Source organism: Stegodyphus dumicola, chromosome 2, assembly GCF_044657685.1.
Source record: "Stegodyphus dumicola isolate Sdum_Otavi_A_Nest chromosome 2, ASM4465768v1".
NCBI lineage: Eukaryota > Metazoa > Arthropoda > Arachnida > Araneae > Eresidae > Stegodyphus > Stegodyphus dumicola.
In genome coordinates this window covers 225,145,256-225,160,109 of record NC_140769.1, presented here as the reverse complement: position 1 = coordinate 225,160,109, position 14,854 = coordinate 225,145,256, and the positions used below count along the sequence as shown (strand labels likewise).

The window sequence follows — 14,854 nt, the reverse complement described above, 5'->3', positions numbered from 1 at the left end:
ACAAAATTTCTCTTCAATTTAAAGCAAGAAAGAAAATTTTATTTAGGCTTTTATTTGGATCAGCACCGACCTTCTTCTTTTGCCCAGTTCCATATGCGGTTCTTATACCAATTTTAAAATTCTTCTTGGCGCTGTTAGGATTCTTTCGGTAGCCGTCTCATGTTTTGATAGTTTTCCTTTTGGTTATAAGTTTCAGGTTACCATTCAGCTGTCATTAGCATACATTTGCTGACTTGACTGTATACAGGCAGAACATAGAAGGCTGTTATGTGATTATTCTTCATCTCCGGATCCTAATCCTCCGCGCTGATACTCTGCCTGTCTTTCGTTTTAGGCTCTGGTCTGGCCTTTCTTTGTTCACCGGTAAAGTTTCATCTTTCCCAGCCATGCCGACTCGCTTTTCTGCATAATAGCCTAAATGTTGTATTTTCAGGCATTTTCCTCGACCTGTTTATTTGAAATACATTATGGTTTTTGTTGAATTCATGGTTTCTTTTATTCATCGGCGCTGGTGCTTACTATTTCCATGTGTATTCGTACGTGCCATTTTGGCCATTCTACCTTCTGCATCAAAAGTATTCACTTTTTCCATAACTCTCTCTTACTTGTATACTCTACTCTTTTTTCCCTACTTTTGTAATTATCTCATCTTCTAGAATCCTTTTTCTTAATCGTCTTAGTACATACACTTTTTGTTTGATGTAATGCCCTATCTGGCTCACCTATCCTATTTATTTCTCTGTGACATCTTCCTGCACACCTCTGTTATCCGGCATCCTTATCGATATGATCGGTTTTTCTAGTTGATCCAATTACTTTAAAAATGGTATGTTGAAACTCTTCTGATCTAACCGTGGTAGAGAACTCTCTGAGAATTTGTTAGCTGAGCTACGTTTGTGGTGCTTGTCTGCCCCCTTCTATAAGTAAGGAAATTCGTATGAAATGGAATCACAGAAATTTCTGTTTCAGTAATATTCTCAAGTAAAGAAATTTTGAATTTAGACTACCTGCAAAAATTTTGAATTTGGAATAGTTACAAAAGTTTTAGTTAATATATTATTGCCATAAACGAAGTGTCCTGTTATTTTTGTCCTTTGGTAAAATTCCATATATGAAATTTAATAACATGTAAGAAACTGTAATGTAGAAGCAGCATTAACTATGCACTGTTCTTTCGTAATTTATAAATTACAGAAAAACATATTCAATAGATAAAAAGTACCAAGAAATGCTTGAATGTAATTTCTAAGAATAGCTAAAAACGTAAAACTCATTTTACTATCTAATTGTCTTTTAAAACTGATAATACAGTGATAATATTTTAAAATACAATCTAAAATACACATATCTCTATAAAAGATTATAATATTCAAAGAATATTAAGCGTAGTACAATAAACGTTAATTCCGCATCAAGGCATTAAAATAACAAATAAGTTTATACTACTTATTAAATAAGACAAAACTAACAGTTCTTCTAATCGAATTAATTTTATTAACAAAAATAAATAATAGCTTTGATCAGTAATTACAAATTATTATCTTCAAATTATTATTTACAACAAGCGTACAACTGTTGCAATAAGCAAAGTCTAAAACATTTCAGCTACAATTTTCATTATATCAAAATTTATCGACAGAAGAAGTAATTATGATATAGCAAATCAAATTTTATGTTAAATAAAACTCATATTTTTATACGCATGAAAATGAGTATATTAAAATACAAAGAAAGACATTTTATTTTACGCACAAGTAGTATTAAATTACTTCACTATTTAATCTGTCTTCTGTTAGAAATAAATAAGTTTATTTACTTATAAGGTATTTTCTCCCTCCTTTCTGCAAAACTTCGTGGTATAACTGGAAGCATACTCGACGCGCATTCGAGAGGTCTAGGGTTCGAGTCCTGTAGAGGGCATTGCTTGTTTTTTACGTCTCCAGCAACAAAAAACCTAATGATTCTACACACTCTTCTTGAAACAAAATATTTTGTACAAAAACTGGTTCTCTTTCACTAAATAAGAATTATCTACTAATGTGTGGCTATGAATAAAATATCAAATTACTTTCCGTATATAAATGTTATATATATATAATTATGATAAAGAATAAAATTAAAAAACGTACCTTCATTAATATGCGATAGAAAATTAATTATACTTACGAACATAAATTGATAAATATCACAACAACTTGTTGGAAAACATAGATATCATATAGCTGATAAAGATTTTTTAAACCACTAATATAATTGAATCCATACATGGGCAGTTTTTTTGCGTCTTCTTAAATAAAGAAACACAATAATTTAGCTATTTTAATTAGATTATTTGCGTTCGAGAAACTGACTTCCCACATCATATTCAAAATGGTGGTTTTTAAGTAGGGATTGTGTCAAATTAAATTATTTATAATGAAAGATTGAACTTCTGTTCCCAGTTTTGGATGTTCTTTCAAGAAAACAGCCCACTTTTCAGTTACTATGATTGCTTTCAAGTTAAAGAAGATATACGACATAATATCCATTTTCATTTCGACGTCATTGTGCGTATCGGCTAAAATCAAGGCTTCTATAGCAGTTGAAATTGACAGAAGAGAAATAATAGCTTGCCGACAAAAGGCTTTAAGTTCCAAGATGGCGTATTTATCTGCTGCAGCATACAGGTCACGGGCTGTGAAATAACTCAGCTCATTTATTTGACCGGTGTATATAAATAATACGAGTTGCTCCGCGACACTTTGATTGACATCGCTCATGATTATTCTATTTTCGGTACTTTCGGTGAACATCCGAGCAAATTCTGGTGACCTTGCAAAAAGGATTAACTTGTGAGCAGGTATTTCCAAATTTTCGCTGACAAGAACTACGTCGGATAAATTTCCTTGCTTGTATATTGCTTTCAAGTCACTAGATAAGCTGAACAAAGAATCTACATTGAGTGCTGACGTTGGTTTCCAGGGGCTATTAGGATTCTGGAATTCATAATCTGGTTGCGCTGACATCTTATTTTCGTTCTTACCTTCATTTAACTCATTTACAGCATAAAGTATGAAAATTAAGCTTGATAAAATGATCAGAAAGTAATTTTTATATTCATCCATTATGCGACTATATTTACTATTACCTTGGTTAAGTAGTCGTATTTAGTATGCCTGTTAATTTTAGTGTCTCATGTAATGTACGTCTGTTAAAGTACATTTGCCAAAAGACAGTTTTATCAAGTGAAATATTGCATTCTATATAGAATTCGTTGACAGGCTTGGAAGCTAATGTATACGTATGGCGGGCTTCTTTAAAGATGCGCTCAAATTATAATTTCTAACTTGTCGTACGCCTTGTTTGAACTCTCATACAAAAAACATGCAGTTGCAAACGACTGCGGATTCTAATAAGCAGTTTGTGTTGAGCAAAGAATTAAATCCTCGATGTGATATCACTCTAATAAAATAAAATCGGTACCGTTTGTAGATAGATACATTTCCTTAGAGACTATCTTACTTGCGTAGCAATAATCTGTAATCTAAACATTTTTTTGTTTTTGCTTTGCTTATTTTATCTTCATTTTAAATTCTGCTCAACATTTTGCTTGCAAGAAAATTACTCGTATATGTTCACATATTTGCTGATAAGACAACTGTTAGTAGTCCGAATACTTTTATTGTACCTGAATATTATTTGATTCAAAAAATAACAATTAACCAAATCAAGGCTTCTATAACGGTTTCTTCAGTTTTCGTACTACTTCATTACTAAAACTCTTTTTCTTACTATGCGTTAACGGATTCTATTGAAAGTAACCCGTTAGGCAGGAATCTGTGTTGGTTACTGACGAATATTAATTCTATAGTATAAAGATTGATACTAGCACTACTGTTAAATGCTGATATGTTAAGACTATTAAATGCGCAATGATTCATGTAATAAATGCGCGTGTTATTTCTGCATACATATTCATATAATTATATATATTTGTTATCGTGTTCCAGAGGAGGAGCAATTATAATTTTCAAAAGGGTTAGAGTAGGAGTTTACAATGAAAAAAAAAATTCGGATTTAATAGAATTTCATTATGTAATCATTTTGTAAAATAAGCACATGTTTTCCTTTTAAAAGCGTATTTGTGTCAATACAGCATCAAATGATCAGCATTTATGACAACTTGATTCAAACGTCAAAGTATAAAAGACGAACAGGTGCACTTTATTTTACTTTTAAGTGCATAAAATCAACTTATTATTTTACTTAGGTGGAACACTTGACTTCAAACTAATTAAAAATAATTAAAATAATTTTAAAATAATTTAGCTAGTTCATTTATAATCAAAACAAGGTGCTACGTAGGTTCTGTGAGGTTTTATTCCCTCAAACAGACGCAGAAATAAAATAACCTCTAAATTTATTCTATCTCACCACTCGCGATGGATTAAATTAAAATATACAACGGAAAATTATTAATCACCTGGACCTGGTTTAAGCACCAGCTTTTCTCATTCTGCTACAAATTCAAAACGTTTAATTTAATCGTATCAAAGATTACAAGTTTCGCCTACATCGCGACCTATTTTTGGACTACACCAATTTAATTCAAGACCAGTGTGGGAGTCGCCAGCATATAACAAAACTTTACACGGCAGCAGATCGGTAGATCGTCGGTTGTGTAGCGAAGTCATCGGTGCGAAGACCTTTACTCACATATTTTACATTACCTCGAAACATAAAGTTCGTGAAAATCCGCTAAACGGAAATGCTTCGAAGGATAAGGCAATAATGATATGACAATTAAATTCCACATGGCAGATGAGTTCATCGTGGCAGTTGAAATCTTCATGGCAAAAGCAATTATTGTGTACGGAGAATCAGCATCCCAGGAACAGTTGATCTTGTAGTAAAAAATAAAATAAGCACCTTAAAAATCATAAAATGAGTATAGGATGAAAAATAATTAAAAAGCAATAATATTTTCAACTCCCAGTGAATTTTTGTAAAAGAGTCGAACTCGCTATCTGTTGGGTGAAACGAGCGGTGCAATGACTTAACCCGCTCGGCTACCAAGGCGTTAGAGAGAAAAATGCAGTTTTTCTTATAAATGATGAATTTTATATAGATGAATATTGAAGAGCCTGAAATGCAAATTCAGTTTTGTCTTCTCATTCTGTATAGCATTGAATTTAATGTATAACTCTTTCAGTTTAAATATAAGCATTCTAAATTCATCAAAACGGTTTATTAAAATTATTGAATTTTTCTGATTTAGAATTTTCTTTTTGCTTTTCAGTGACTGCATCTGCATAAGTTTTATTCCCTGTGAATTTAGAGTTAGAAGGTTGTTCTGAGCAGTTCCTTAAATCCCGGAAAATCTTTTTAAAGATTATTAGAGTCTTTCTTTTCATTTTAACTTTTGTTACCTGGTCTCTCAGGGCTTTCGACACTGCTCGCAGCGTGAGAGCCAGCGCATAGGACACACTTCTCTTTAATTTCCTTTTCCCTTTGATATAGGACATTCGTTAAGAGTTGTGCTGATCTAAACAGCGAACGCATCTAGGTGTATTAAAACAGGCGCGTTGAGTGAGCCATAGCACTCGTAACATTAAACTGGACCTGGCTGACTTCTATAGCCTGTGATGCAAACTTTCATATCGGAGATATGCAATATTTCAAACACCTGCTTTCTTTTAGGAGTTCTGTGCGTTTCTACATAAACGACTGGGAGCGGAGTGGGAACACAGCCCCTCATGCCAATTAGTTGATGACATTTTAAAACTTCAGTTACATGACTTTAAGTTTCTTCTTTAATTTTTTTCTATCGGTATATCAGTAGTAAGTCCTTTGACTACAGCTTTTAAGTTCTTCCGATGATTGAGGAGACATGTACGGAATGGAATCTTTTCGTTTTCGAACTTAGCTTGTACTTTGCGAAATTCGTCAGCATTAAAAAGTTAAAATTTTTAATTTTCTCCGTGTACTTTATTTTCCAGTTTTTCTACTTTAAGAATCTCTTTTCTAATCTGACGCCAGCAAATAGTTTTCTGCGTTATGACAAGGGAAGGAATCTTCCTCTTGGAGTCTCGAACATATTTCTTATCTTTAGACTGTGATGGCACCTTAAAACCATGGTTTTCCATTTCAGCGTCATCAAGACTTAGGTACTGATAGGTTGCGAGACTATTGATGATCCGCTATCTTTTCTCGAGCGTTTTGAACGCTTAACAGTTGTCCGGTCATTATCAGCTTTTTGTTTTTTAGAATCTTCGGTGCGTTGAGCGGCTTTCTCAAGTGAGGGAATAACTTTTTTTTTCAATTAAGTTTCCTAGTTCATGGAACTTCGAGCCATGTTTAAGCATCTTTTGATATGAGTCGTTGAGGTCGCGCTGCAAAATTCCGAGCATTCCAGACTTTTCCTCGTTAGGTTTGTAGAAACATTAGGTATTTTTTGAAGCAAGAGAGATTGAAAAATTTGCAACGCCTTCACCGGGAATCGAACCGCGACCTCTGGAATACTCGCCCAGCGTGCAGACCACCACACCACCAAGGCATGCCAAGAAGGCGGGAGAAATACCTTATAGATTTTAGCGTCTTCTTCAAGAGTATCAATATTTCGTTTTAAATCCAAAATTCGAGCTAAATAGGCACATAATTTTCCGTTTCGTGTAAAGGCTTAGAATTTCCACCCGAAGGTGAAGCGATAGAGTCCAATTCATCTTACTACGTTCAGCTGGCTAATCGTGAGAGGAGGAAAGAGAATACTTACAAAACGAGAGCAGAAATTTTTTCGAACTATCTTCAAGAGCATAAATGTTCGAAGATGTAGAATACAAGGCAAAGAAATTGCGACTTAAAAGCCAAAACTCTCGGTAAAATCCTAGTATACGGTACGGCCTTGGCGCGATTTAAAAAATTGTCGCCAATATCAAAATGACGCATTTACTGCTCATTATAATGTCGCGAAACGTCGCCAAATCCCATGTGCACTAGGATTGTACCAAGCTCTCAAGTACAGCTATTCGTAACTTTTCTAACTTTATAATGAAACTGGTTATTAAGCAAATCTACATAAATTCTGGAATGAATGATCTTTGGGGTGAAATAAGGCAGAAAGGAAAGATTTAAATTAAATAATATTTCATTAGTAAGATATAAATTAGTAATCATTAGTAAAACATAAATACCAAAAGATTGACAAATTTAATTATGACCTAAGATAGTAATACTGCCAAGTATGGACCAATACGTTTTCTTGAAAAATATGCTTCCATCATTTATATCGTTAAATTAAAAAAGGGATTAAAACTAGAAACATGCAAGTATTATGTCTCAAGTTGGGAACGTGTACCCCAGGCAGTACGGAATGTGATACATGGCGGTACGCCAAAGAAGTAAGCTTACAATTACTTGCGAGTGTATGATCGTGTTATATTATATTACATGGAGTAAAACTAATAATTATTTTCGTCTCGGTAGGCAATCAAAAATTTTGAAGATACCTGCGCTAATCAACGAAAAGAGAAACTATTTGGTTTATCTGAATAGAAGTGTTTTGAGTCTGAATTTTCCAGAAATATAAAACGTTTATATTTTGAAAACGGCAAAAAATAATAGAAATTAATGCACAGAATCACGTTACCAAAGCCTGCACATTATTGCACAATTTATAAGCAAAATTATTTATATGAAATGTATTGTGTGTATTAAAAGTTATATTAGGTTTTAATATGTTCTAAGGTTTTACCATTATTTCAAAGATTTCATGCACTTGTTAAAAAAATTATATTGTCTAAACATTAAGTTGTGTTTCTGGATTCTCTTAAATTTAAAAGAATTTATTGGAATTTCTAGCAATTTTACCTTTTAAGCAAAAATTATAAGGAATTTTTAATGTAATTACCGTATATTCCGGCTTATAATGTACAATTTTAATACAAAATTAAAATCGGAATTTACGGGTGCGCTTCATATGCCGGATATAAAGTGATAAACTTAAGAAAAAGATCATACAAAAATTAGGTTTCCACATGTATCTAAATCCTAATAATTTACAAAAAAATGACATACCTTATGAATTTAAAAATTTTCACTATCGGATAACATGAAAAATTCTTCATCTTCTTCTTTCGTTAAATCTTCAGGTACAGCATCCAATTCTCTTTCATCTTCACCATCATTGTTACTCTGATCCATAAATGAGTAATCATCTTATGGTTGATCTAGATTATTAGCTAATATATACTTTAAAAAATCATATTTCCGAAATCAATGCAAATCACATGTAGCAATTATTTCACTGCTGAAATATGACTTTATTTCTTATTTTTGAAGTAAGGACGAATTCACGGCTGTCCAATATATCTGGCGGAAAACTCATCGACAGTCAGGAGAAGCAAACCTGTACATTATTTACTGGATGCTTATATAAACGAGCATCTCGAGATTTGCGCGCTTTGGTTAGCTGTCAAATTCGAACAGCTGCGCAATTAATTCAGATTCTAGCAGTTCTTTCAAGTAATTCGGTAAAGATGCCATTTGTAAGGCGTTTGAAAACTTACTTCATGTTTGAAATTAAATCAAGCAACAACTGATATAAATAATATTGCTTGTATTAAAAGTAAATGTAATGCACTGTCAATCAAAGAACGCATTGTGAATCTTCTCATTGTTCTGTATTTATTTACTTCAACTGCCTTCAGCGAGTGAAATTATCGTGAGAATGCTGAATTTGTGCTTATTTTGTGTGTGAATATCTGCTCTGTGCTACAATAATGATACAATGCTAATCGTGAATCTAGTGTTCGTGAAATAGTGTATCTGTGGAAATAGTGTCTGTCTCCAATCACTGTGGTTCCAGTGGTCCAATCACTGAGTTCTCCAATCACTGTGGATTACCTTTGTGTTTCGGTTATAACGTCCTAAGTGCTATATCGCATATCATTCATATTCAGCGATTATTGCGTTCATATTGAAAAGTTGGCTTTCAGAATTAATTCATATAAAACCAAAAATAACATACAACGGTAAGCCACTTTCTGATTTTGCTGGAAATGCAATCAATACAGATGCAGCAACAATTCAAGCTATTATGTTATGTTCATTATTTTCAAAATACAAAGAAATTATTGGACTGGTACCAGTACTTAATATTACTGCTGAAGATGAATTAGATATATATATATAATATAAGCAATCAATTGGTTATTAAAGTTAATAATAATGCACATTCTATAATATATTGTCTTTTGTACAGTATGCAGAAAAGGTTAATGATTTTAAACAGTGTATGAAATGTATGATCGAAACATTAGTGTTAAGGAAACATTAGCATTTCTATGAAATATTGTAATCTATAATTATGTGATATTTAATTGTGTAATTTTAAAAAACACTAAATATTTTTTATTGATTGCAAATTTCAGTTTTATTACTTTTCGTTTGGTATCTGTTCTTCCAAACACTGTGTAATTCGCGTTTTTTTAAATATTGCCGTTATTTACAGTGTCTCACAAAAGTGATGGGACACTTGTGCTTTACGAAAGGAAACTGTAGTAAAATAAATTAAAAAAACATGTAAAAGTTTTTGTGGGTGTGTTTCATACTTAAATTTAGTAACAATTATTACGTAACAGACATTTTCTCAAAATAATTAAAATAGTAATTTAATAAAAATACAATTGTTTAGAACGGAGCAAAAAATGGCTCACATAAGTGATGGGACACTTACTTTTCCATCAAATATTTATCCAAAAATTTTACTTCTTAAAATGTTTTAATATTTTGTTGGATTTCCTTTTACTTTTAAAACGTGATTTAATTTTCTTGGGATGGATTCGACTAATTTTTTTGCGATTTCTGGAATGATTTTACCCCATTCTTCTTGAAGCAATGATTTTAATTGTTGTTTTGAAGAAATGGTGCGTTTGCGAATTCGTGATTCCAATTCTTGCCAAATATTCTCTATGGGATTTAAGTCTGGAGATTGTGGTGGTGTTTTTATTATTTCAGGACAGTTATACAGCAGCCAGAGTCTAACGTTCAAAGCAGTGTGCTTGAGGTCATTGTCCTGGTAGAATTTAAAATCGTTATGAAGGTTCAATTTTCGTGCTGACGATTTCAAATTTTGATTTAAAATGTAAATATACTTGCACTGATCCATTATACTGTCAATAAAAACAAAATTACCAACTCCAGCGGACGACATACACCCCCCATACCATAACTCCTCCTCCACCATGTTTTACTGTTGGCACCAAGTTCTGTTTGCGAAATTCTTCCTATGGGTTTTCTCCACACCAAGATTCTACCGTCAGAACCAAATATATTAAATTTACTCTCATCAGCAAAAATAACTTCATTCCAGTAATCAGAATTCTTATTTATGTTGAATTTTGCGAAAGCCAGTCTGAGTTTTCTATTCTTTTCACTTACGAGGAATTTTTTCCTTGCTGCTCTACCACGATATCCAGCAGATCGAATTACTCTTCTAATAGTCTCAGGATTAACAATTACTCCACATAATGCTTGTAAATCAGCAGCAACTTTAGGAGCACTCATTCTTGGATTTTGTTTTAATATTTCGAACGATAATTCGCTTTCTTCCATTGGATAGCTTTGATGGTCGGCCAGGTCTTCTTTTATCCTGAATCATATGATTCTTTTTATATCGTTTAATGATATTGTAAACTGTTGAATGACTCAAGTTAACTGTTTCAGGAGTTTCTCTAATAGATTTTTCACGTTCAATATGCAAATTAATAACAAATTTTCGAATTTCAGGCAAAGTTTCTTTTCGTTTATCATTCATGGCTGCACAGAGCTAAAAAACACAAAAATTCCAAAACAAATTGGAAAAAAATACTGCAGACGATTTTATAAATTATTGCCAATTGCTTTTGAGTAAAAATAAAAACCCCAAAAATATTTTTATTGTAGTATGTAGTAGTATCTAATGGTGTCCCATCACTTATGTGAGCCATTTTTTGCTCCGTTCTAAACAATTGTATTTTTATTAAATTAATATTTTAATATTTTGAGAAAATGTATGTTATGAAATAATTGTTACTAAATTTAAGTATGAAACACACCCACAAAAAATGTTTACATGTTTTTTAAATTAATTTTATTACAGTTTCCTTTTGTAAAGCACAAGTGTCCCATCACTTTTGTGAGACACTATGTTTATTAGATTATCTCAATAAATGAATGTTGGAAATTAGGTTTTATTTTTTTTATAAAATTTAAGTATATTTTATTTTCTTCACTTACTTTTTATGTGCTTGTGATAACAAAGAAATTCATAAAAAATAGAAACAAAATGTTTCATCGTGTGCTATTTAACGAAGAGCTTATTTTAACGTACTTAGCTTACTATCGTATACTATATTATTTCAATTATTTCTGTACAGTAGCAAAAAGGAAAGTTATTGGTTATAAAAAGTGCATAATCTACCACTATTCTAAAATGTAGAAACTAAAAATAAGTAAATACATTAACATATGATCGAAAGAAATGGTGTTAAGAAACATCAGCATTACTAGTAAATACTGCAATCCATAATTATTGCACTTTTAATTGCTTACTATTTAAAAACACAAATATTTTTTATTAATTGGAAATTTTAATTCTGTTACCTTCCTTCTGCTATTTATACTTTAAAACACTACTAGTTAATGTTTTTTCTTAAATAGTGCTGTCATGTATATTGTTTGTTAGGTTATTATTTCATTTTAGATATGAATATGGAAAGTTATTAGATTTAGGTATATTTTTGATCATATTTTTTAATTACTTTATACTGTCTTTCATTTGCATATCTTGGAGATATAGAAGTTAAGAGTTATATTCTTTACTGTGAAACGCGAATAAATTTATACTTGAGTTCAGGTAAAATACTGATTATGTTAGCTTAAGAACCGCTTCCTAATTTATCATGACAGGGGCAATTTTCAATGTCTCTGAGATTTAACAGAAATAAATGTGATAATGCTGTTATCAGAAACGCTCTTTTTTTAGCCACATATATATCTTTATTTTTATTTATGTCTAATTGAATTTTATTTATTTAAAACTTACTATTAATGTTATATATTTATAATAAACATTTTCATAATTACTCTCACTTAAGGGGGAAAATGATGAAATCTTAAATAATCGTAATTTAGAATTTATTTAAAAAATATAGTTTAAAGTACTGAAAATAATTAAGGCTATTATTAATTATGCATATTTAGTCTAAAAAGAAAAAGATTGTATTTATTATCTTCTGGTTTTCAGGAAATGATAAAATATTTAAACTTTAGATAAATACAAGGAATACAAAATTTCAAAAAAGAAGAAAAATATATTAATTATTGAGCTTATTTTTCTGCCTAAATCAATATGTAACACAAGGACATAATAATGACATTTTCACAACTGTTGCAAAAAGGCGGAATTTAGCGAACATTTAAAGGTGTCTTTAAGACGTCGTGATACGATGCTTTCACAACCAAAAACGTAATAAAGACGTCTTTGCAACGGTTGCAAAACAGTGGAGTTTCGTGGACATCTGGTTGTCTTAAAGACGATATATAGCAACGTTTTTGCAACGACATCCGCGACGAGTTTGCACCGTCGTTACGACATTGCTGTGGTAATACATTTCTGGGAGCTGCTGTGGTACTGGGAGATATACTACATTTCTTAGATGACTTTTAAATTAGGTCGGTTTAAATATCATTCCATGATTTTATTATCCACTCATACCCTCATGCACATAATAAATATGCTACACTAAAAATATGAAATTAATCGCAGAAAAGTAAACAATTCCCGCTATTCCAGTGTTTTAATTTCTTTTGCTATTTTTAAAACTTGTAGTTTAGAATTCCAAACAACTTAAAGAAAATTCAGATATTGAATTAAACTACATAAAGTTTTCTTTCTCATCAGCTTTATAACGTTTAAAAGTTTTATTTTATTTTATTTATTTATTTATTTATTTATTTATTTTTTGTGTGTGTGTGTTTAAAACAACTAAAGACCAAACAAAAGAACGCGAAACTTTTGGAATAATAATAAAAGGTAAAAAAAAATGTTTTAAGGTGCTTTAATTTCTAGATGAATTTACATCTCGTGGAGCAATTATTCATCCGCTCATAATATTTTTAAATTCAACGCTCCAAATTATTTTTGCTGTTTTCGACTAGACAACCTTTTCATTCCTTGAACAAATGATTTGCATTAAAAATATAGCAGAAGAAAGATAAAGCAAATAGACAGAACAGTTCCATAGAATAGAAACAAAAATGGACGTTTCAATCACCAAAAGTAAAAATGATTTACTGCCTAATGCTATTATTTTCTTTTTGGTTGTGCAAATTGCCACCCCCTCTCCTCCAAAAAAGACAAAAAGAACTAAAATAAAAAAGTGCATTAAAAGCAAAGTATTTTTATAAGATACTAGATAATACTTGCAAACCAGTGACGATCTTTAAAACATTTTATTATCGCTTATTTCGACTTCTTTAGGAATATGCTTCTAATTTTGAATTCCAAAACTTCGAATCTTTTAAAAAATTAGTTTCATAGTCAGGTTTTGGTATATAAAAGCGAAGATTTTCAACCATTGTTGATGTTTTAAATTTTTTTGATGTAGTAACTAGTACCTTGTAAGGTTTTCTGATTATAAACCCTTGCCGGGGACTCGAACCTAGGACCTCTCGAATACGTGCCAAGCATGCTGACCATTACATTACGAAGGCATGTTAAGAAGGCGGGATATACAACCCCTTTTAAAAATGCCTTATATACAACCCCTTTTAAAAGACGACTAGGGATAAGGGACCCATTCGCCAAATCCTGGTGGTGGAGAATCATCACCCACCACCTTGTTTAGTTCGGACGCTACTGCAGAGACATGGGGTATTTTTTGAAAGCAGGAGAGATGAAAAATGATCAGTGCCCTCTCCGAGACTCGAACCTCGCACTTCTCGAATACGCGCCGAGCGTGCTGATCATTAAAGCCCTATCACATACGCTATTCGTTGTCGGAACGCGACGCCAAAAGAAACATTTCTCGGAACTGTGTTTCCACGAAATCCGGTTACCATCTTCACTTGGTAAACAGACTTCAAAGCTAAACAGGAATCAGTTATCGCTCAGATTCGCGAAAGAGACGTTTGCTTTCAAATTCCGTGTACATACAAAATATATGTTGTAATTATTTTAATACTGTTTACTCAATACCTTGGCAAAATGACATGTGTCTATTACATTAACTATTACTTTTAAATTGTACATTTTTTTTACTCCGATTCTTGTGATGATCTGTTGTATATATTTTTGTAATTACTTTTATGACATACATTCAGTGATTTGTCATTATTTCCGACAACAATATTTTAACAATATTTTTGTATCCATATATTTATATAATTAACTTTTATGTACATAGTATAATACCATTTACTGATTAATGAATGAAAAATATTTATTTTATCCCCAAATGTTAAATATTTCGCAAAGACTACTTGCTCACTTTTTTTTTGTTGTTTACATTCCCAAGTAAATTCTCCTAATAATTAATTTAAGGGAAAAAAAAGAATTTTCGAAGCTGTGAAACTCGTATTTTAGCATTTTAAATATCGCTTTTTTGCACTTATCAACTAAATCCTGTCTATTACAAATAGAAGCCGTTGCCAAGCGATTGTGAGAAAGAATCTTCACTTCATATCGATATAATAAAACTTCATTCCTCACCTAAGTAACAAAGTTAATAATTTTAAAAGAATTTTATCCGGATTATTTAAAAATATTTTGCAGAAAGTGTTATTTTATATCACGAGAATCTTAAAAAATGGTTTCTAATATTCCGTAGTACATGTA

General features: G+C 31.5%; 2 protein-coding genes across 2 annotated transcripts in view; one reads left to right on the top strand and one right to left on the bottom strand.

Moving 5' to 3' along the window:
- Nucleotides 1-14,854, top strand: part of Corin (corin serine peptidase) — a 154,808-nt gene that overhangs the window by 27,579 nt on the left and 112,375 nt on the right. The gene's annotated exons all lie outside the window — the stretch shown is intronic.
- On the bottom strand, nt 2,397-3,104 carry LOC118191404 (speckle-type POZ protein B-like). The gene has a single exon (XM_035362203.1). It carries the CDS (start codon nt 3,102-3,104, stop codon nt 2,397-2,399), a length of 708 nt encoding a protein of 235 aa, XP_035218094.1.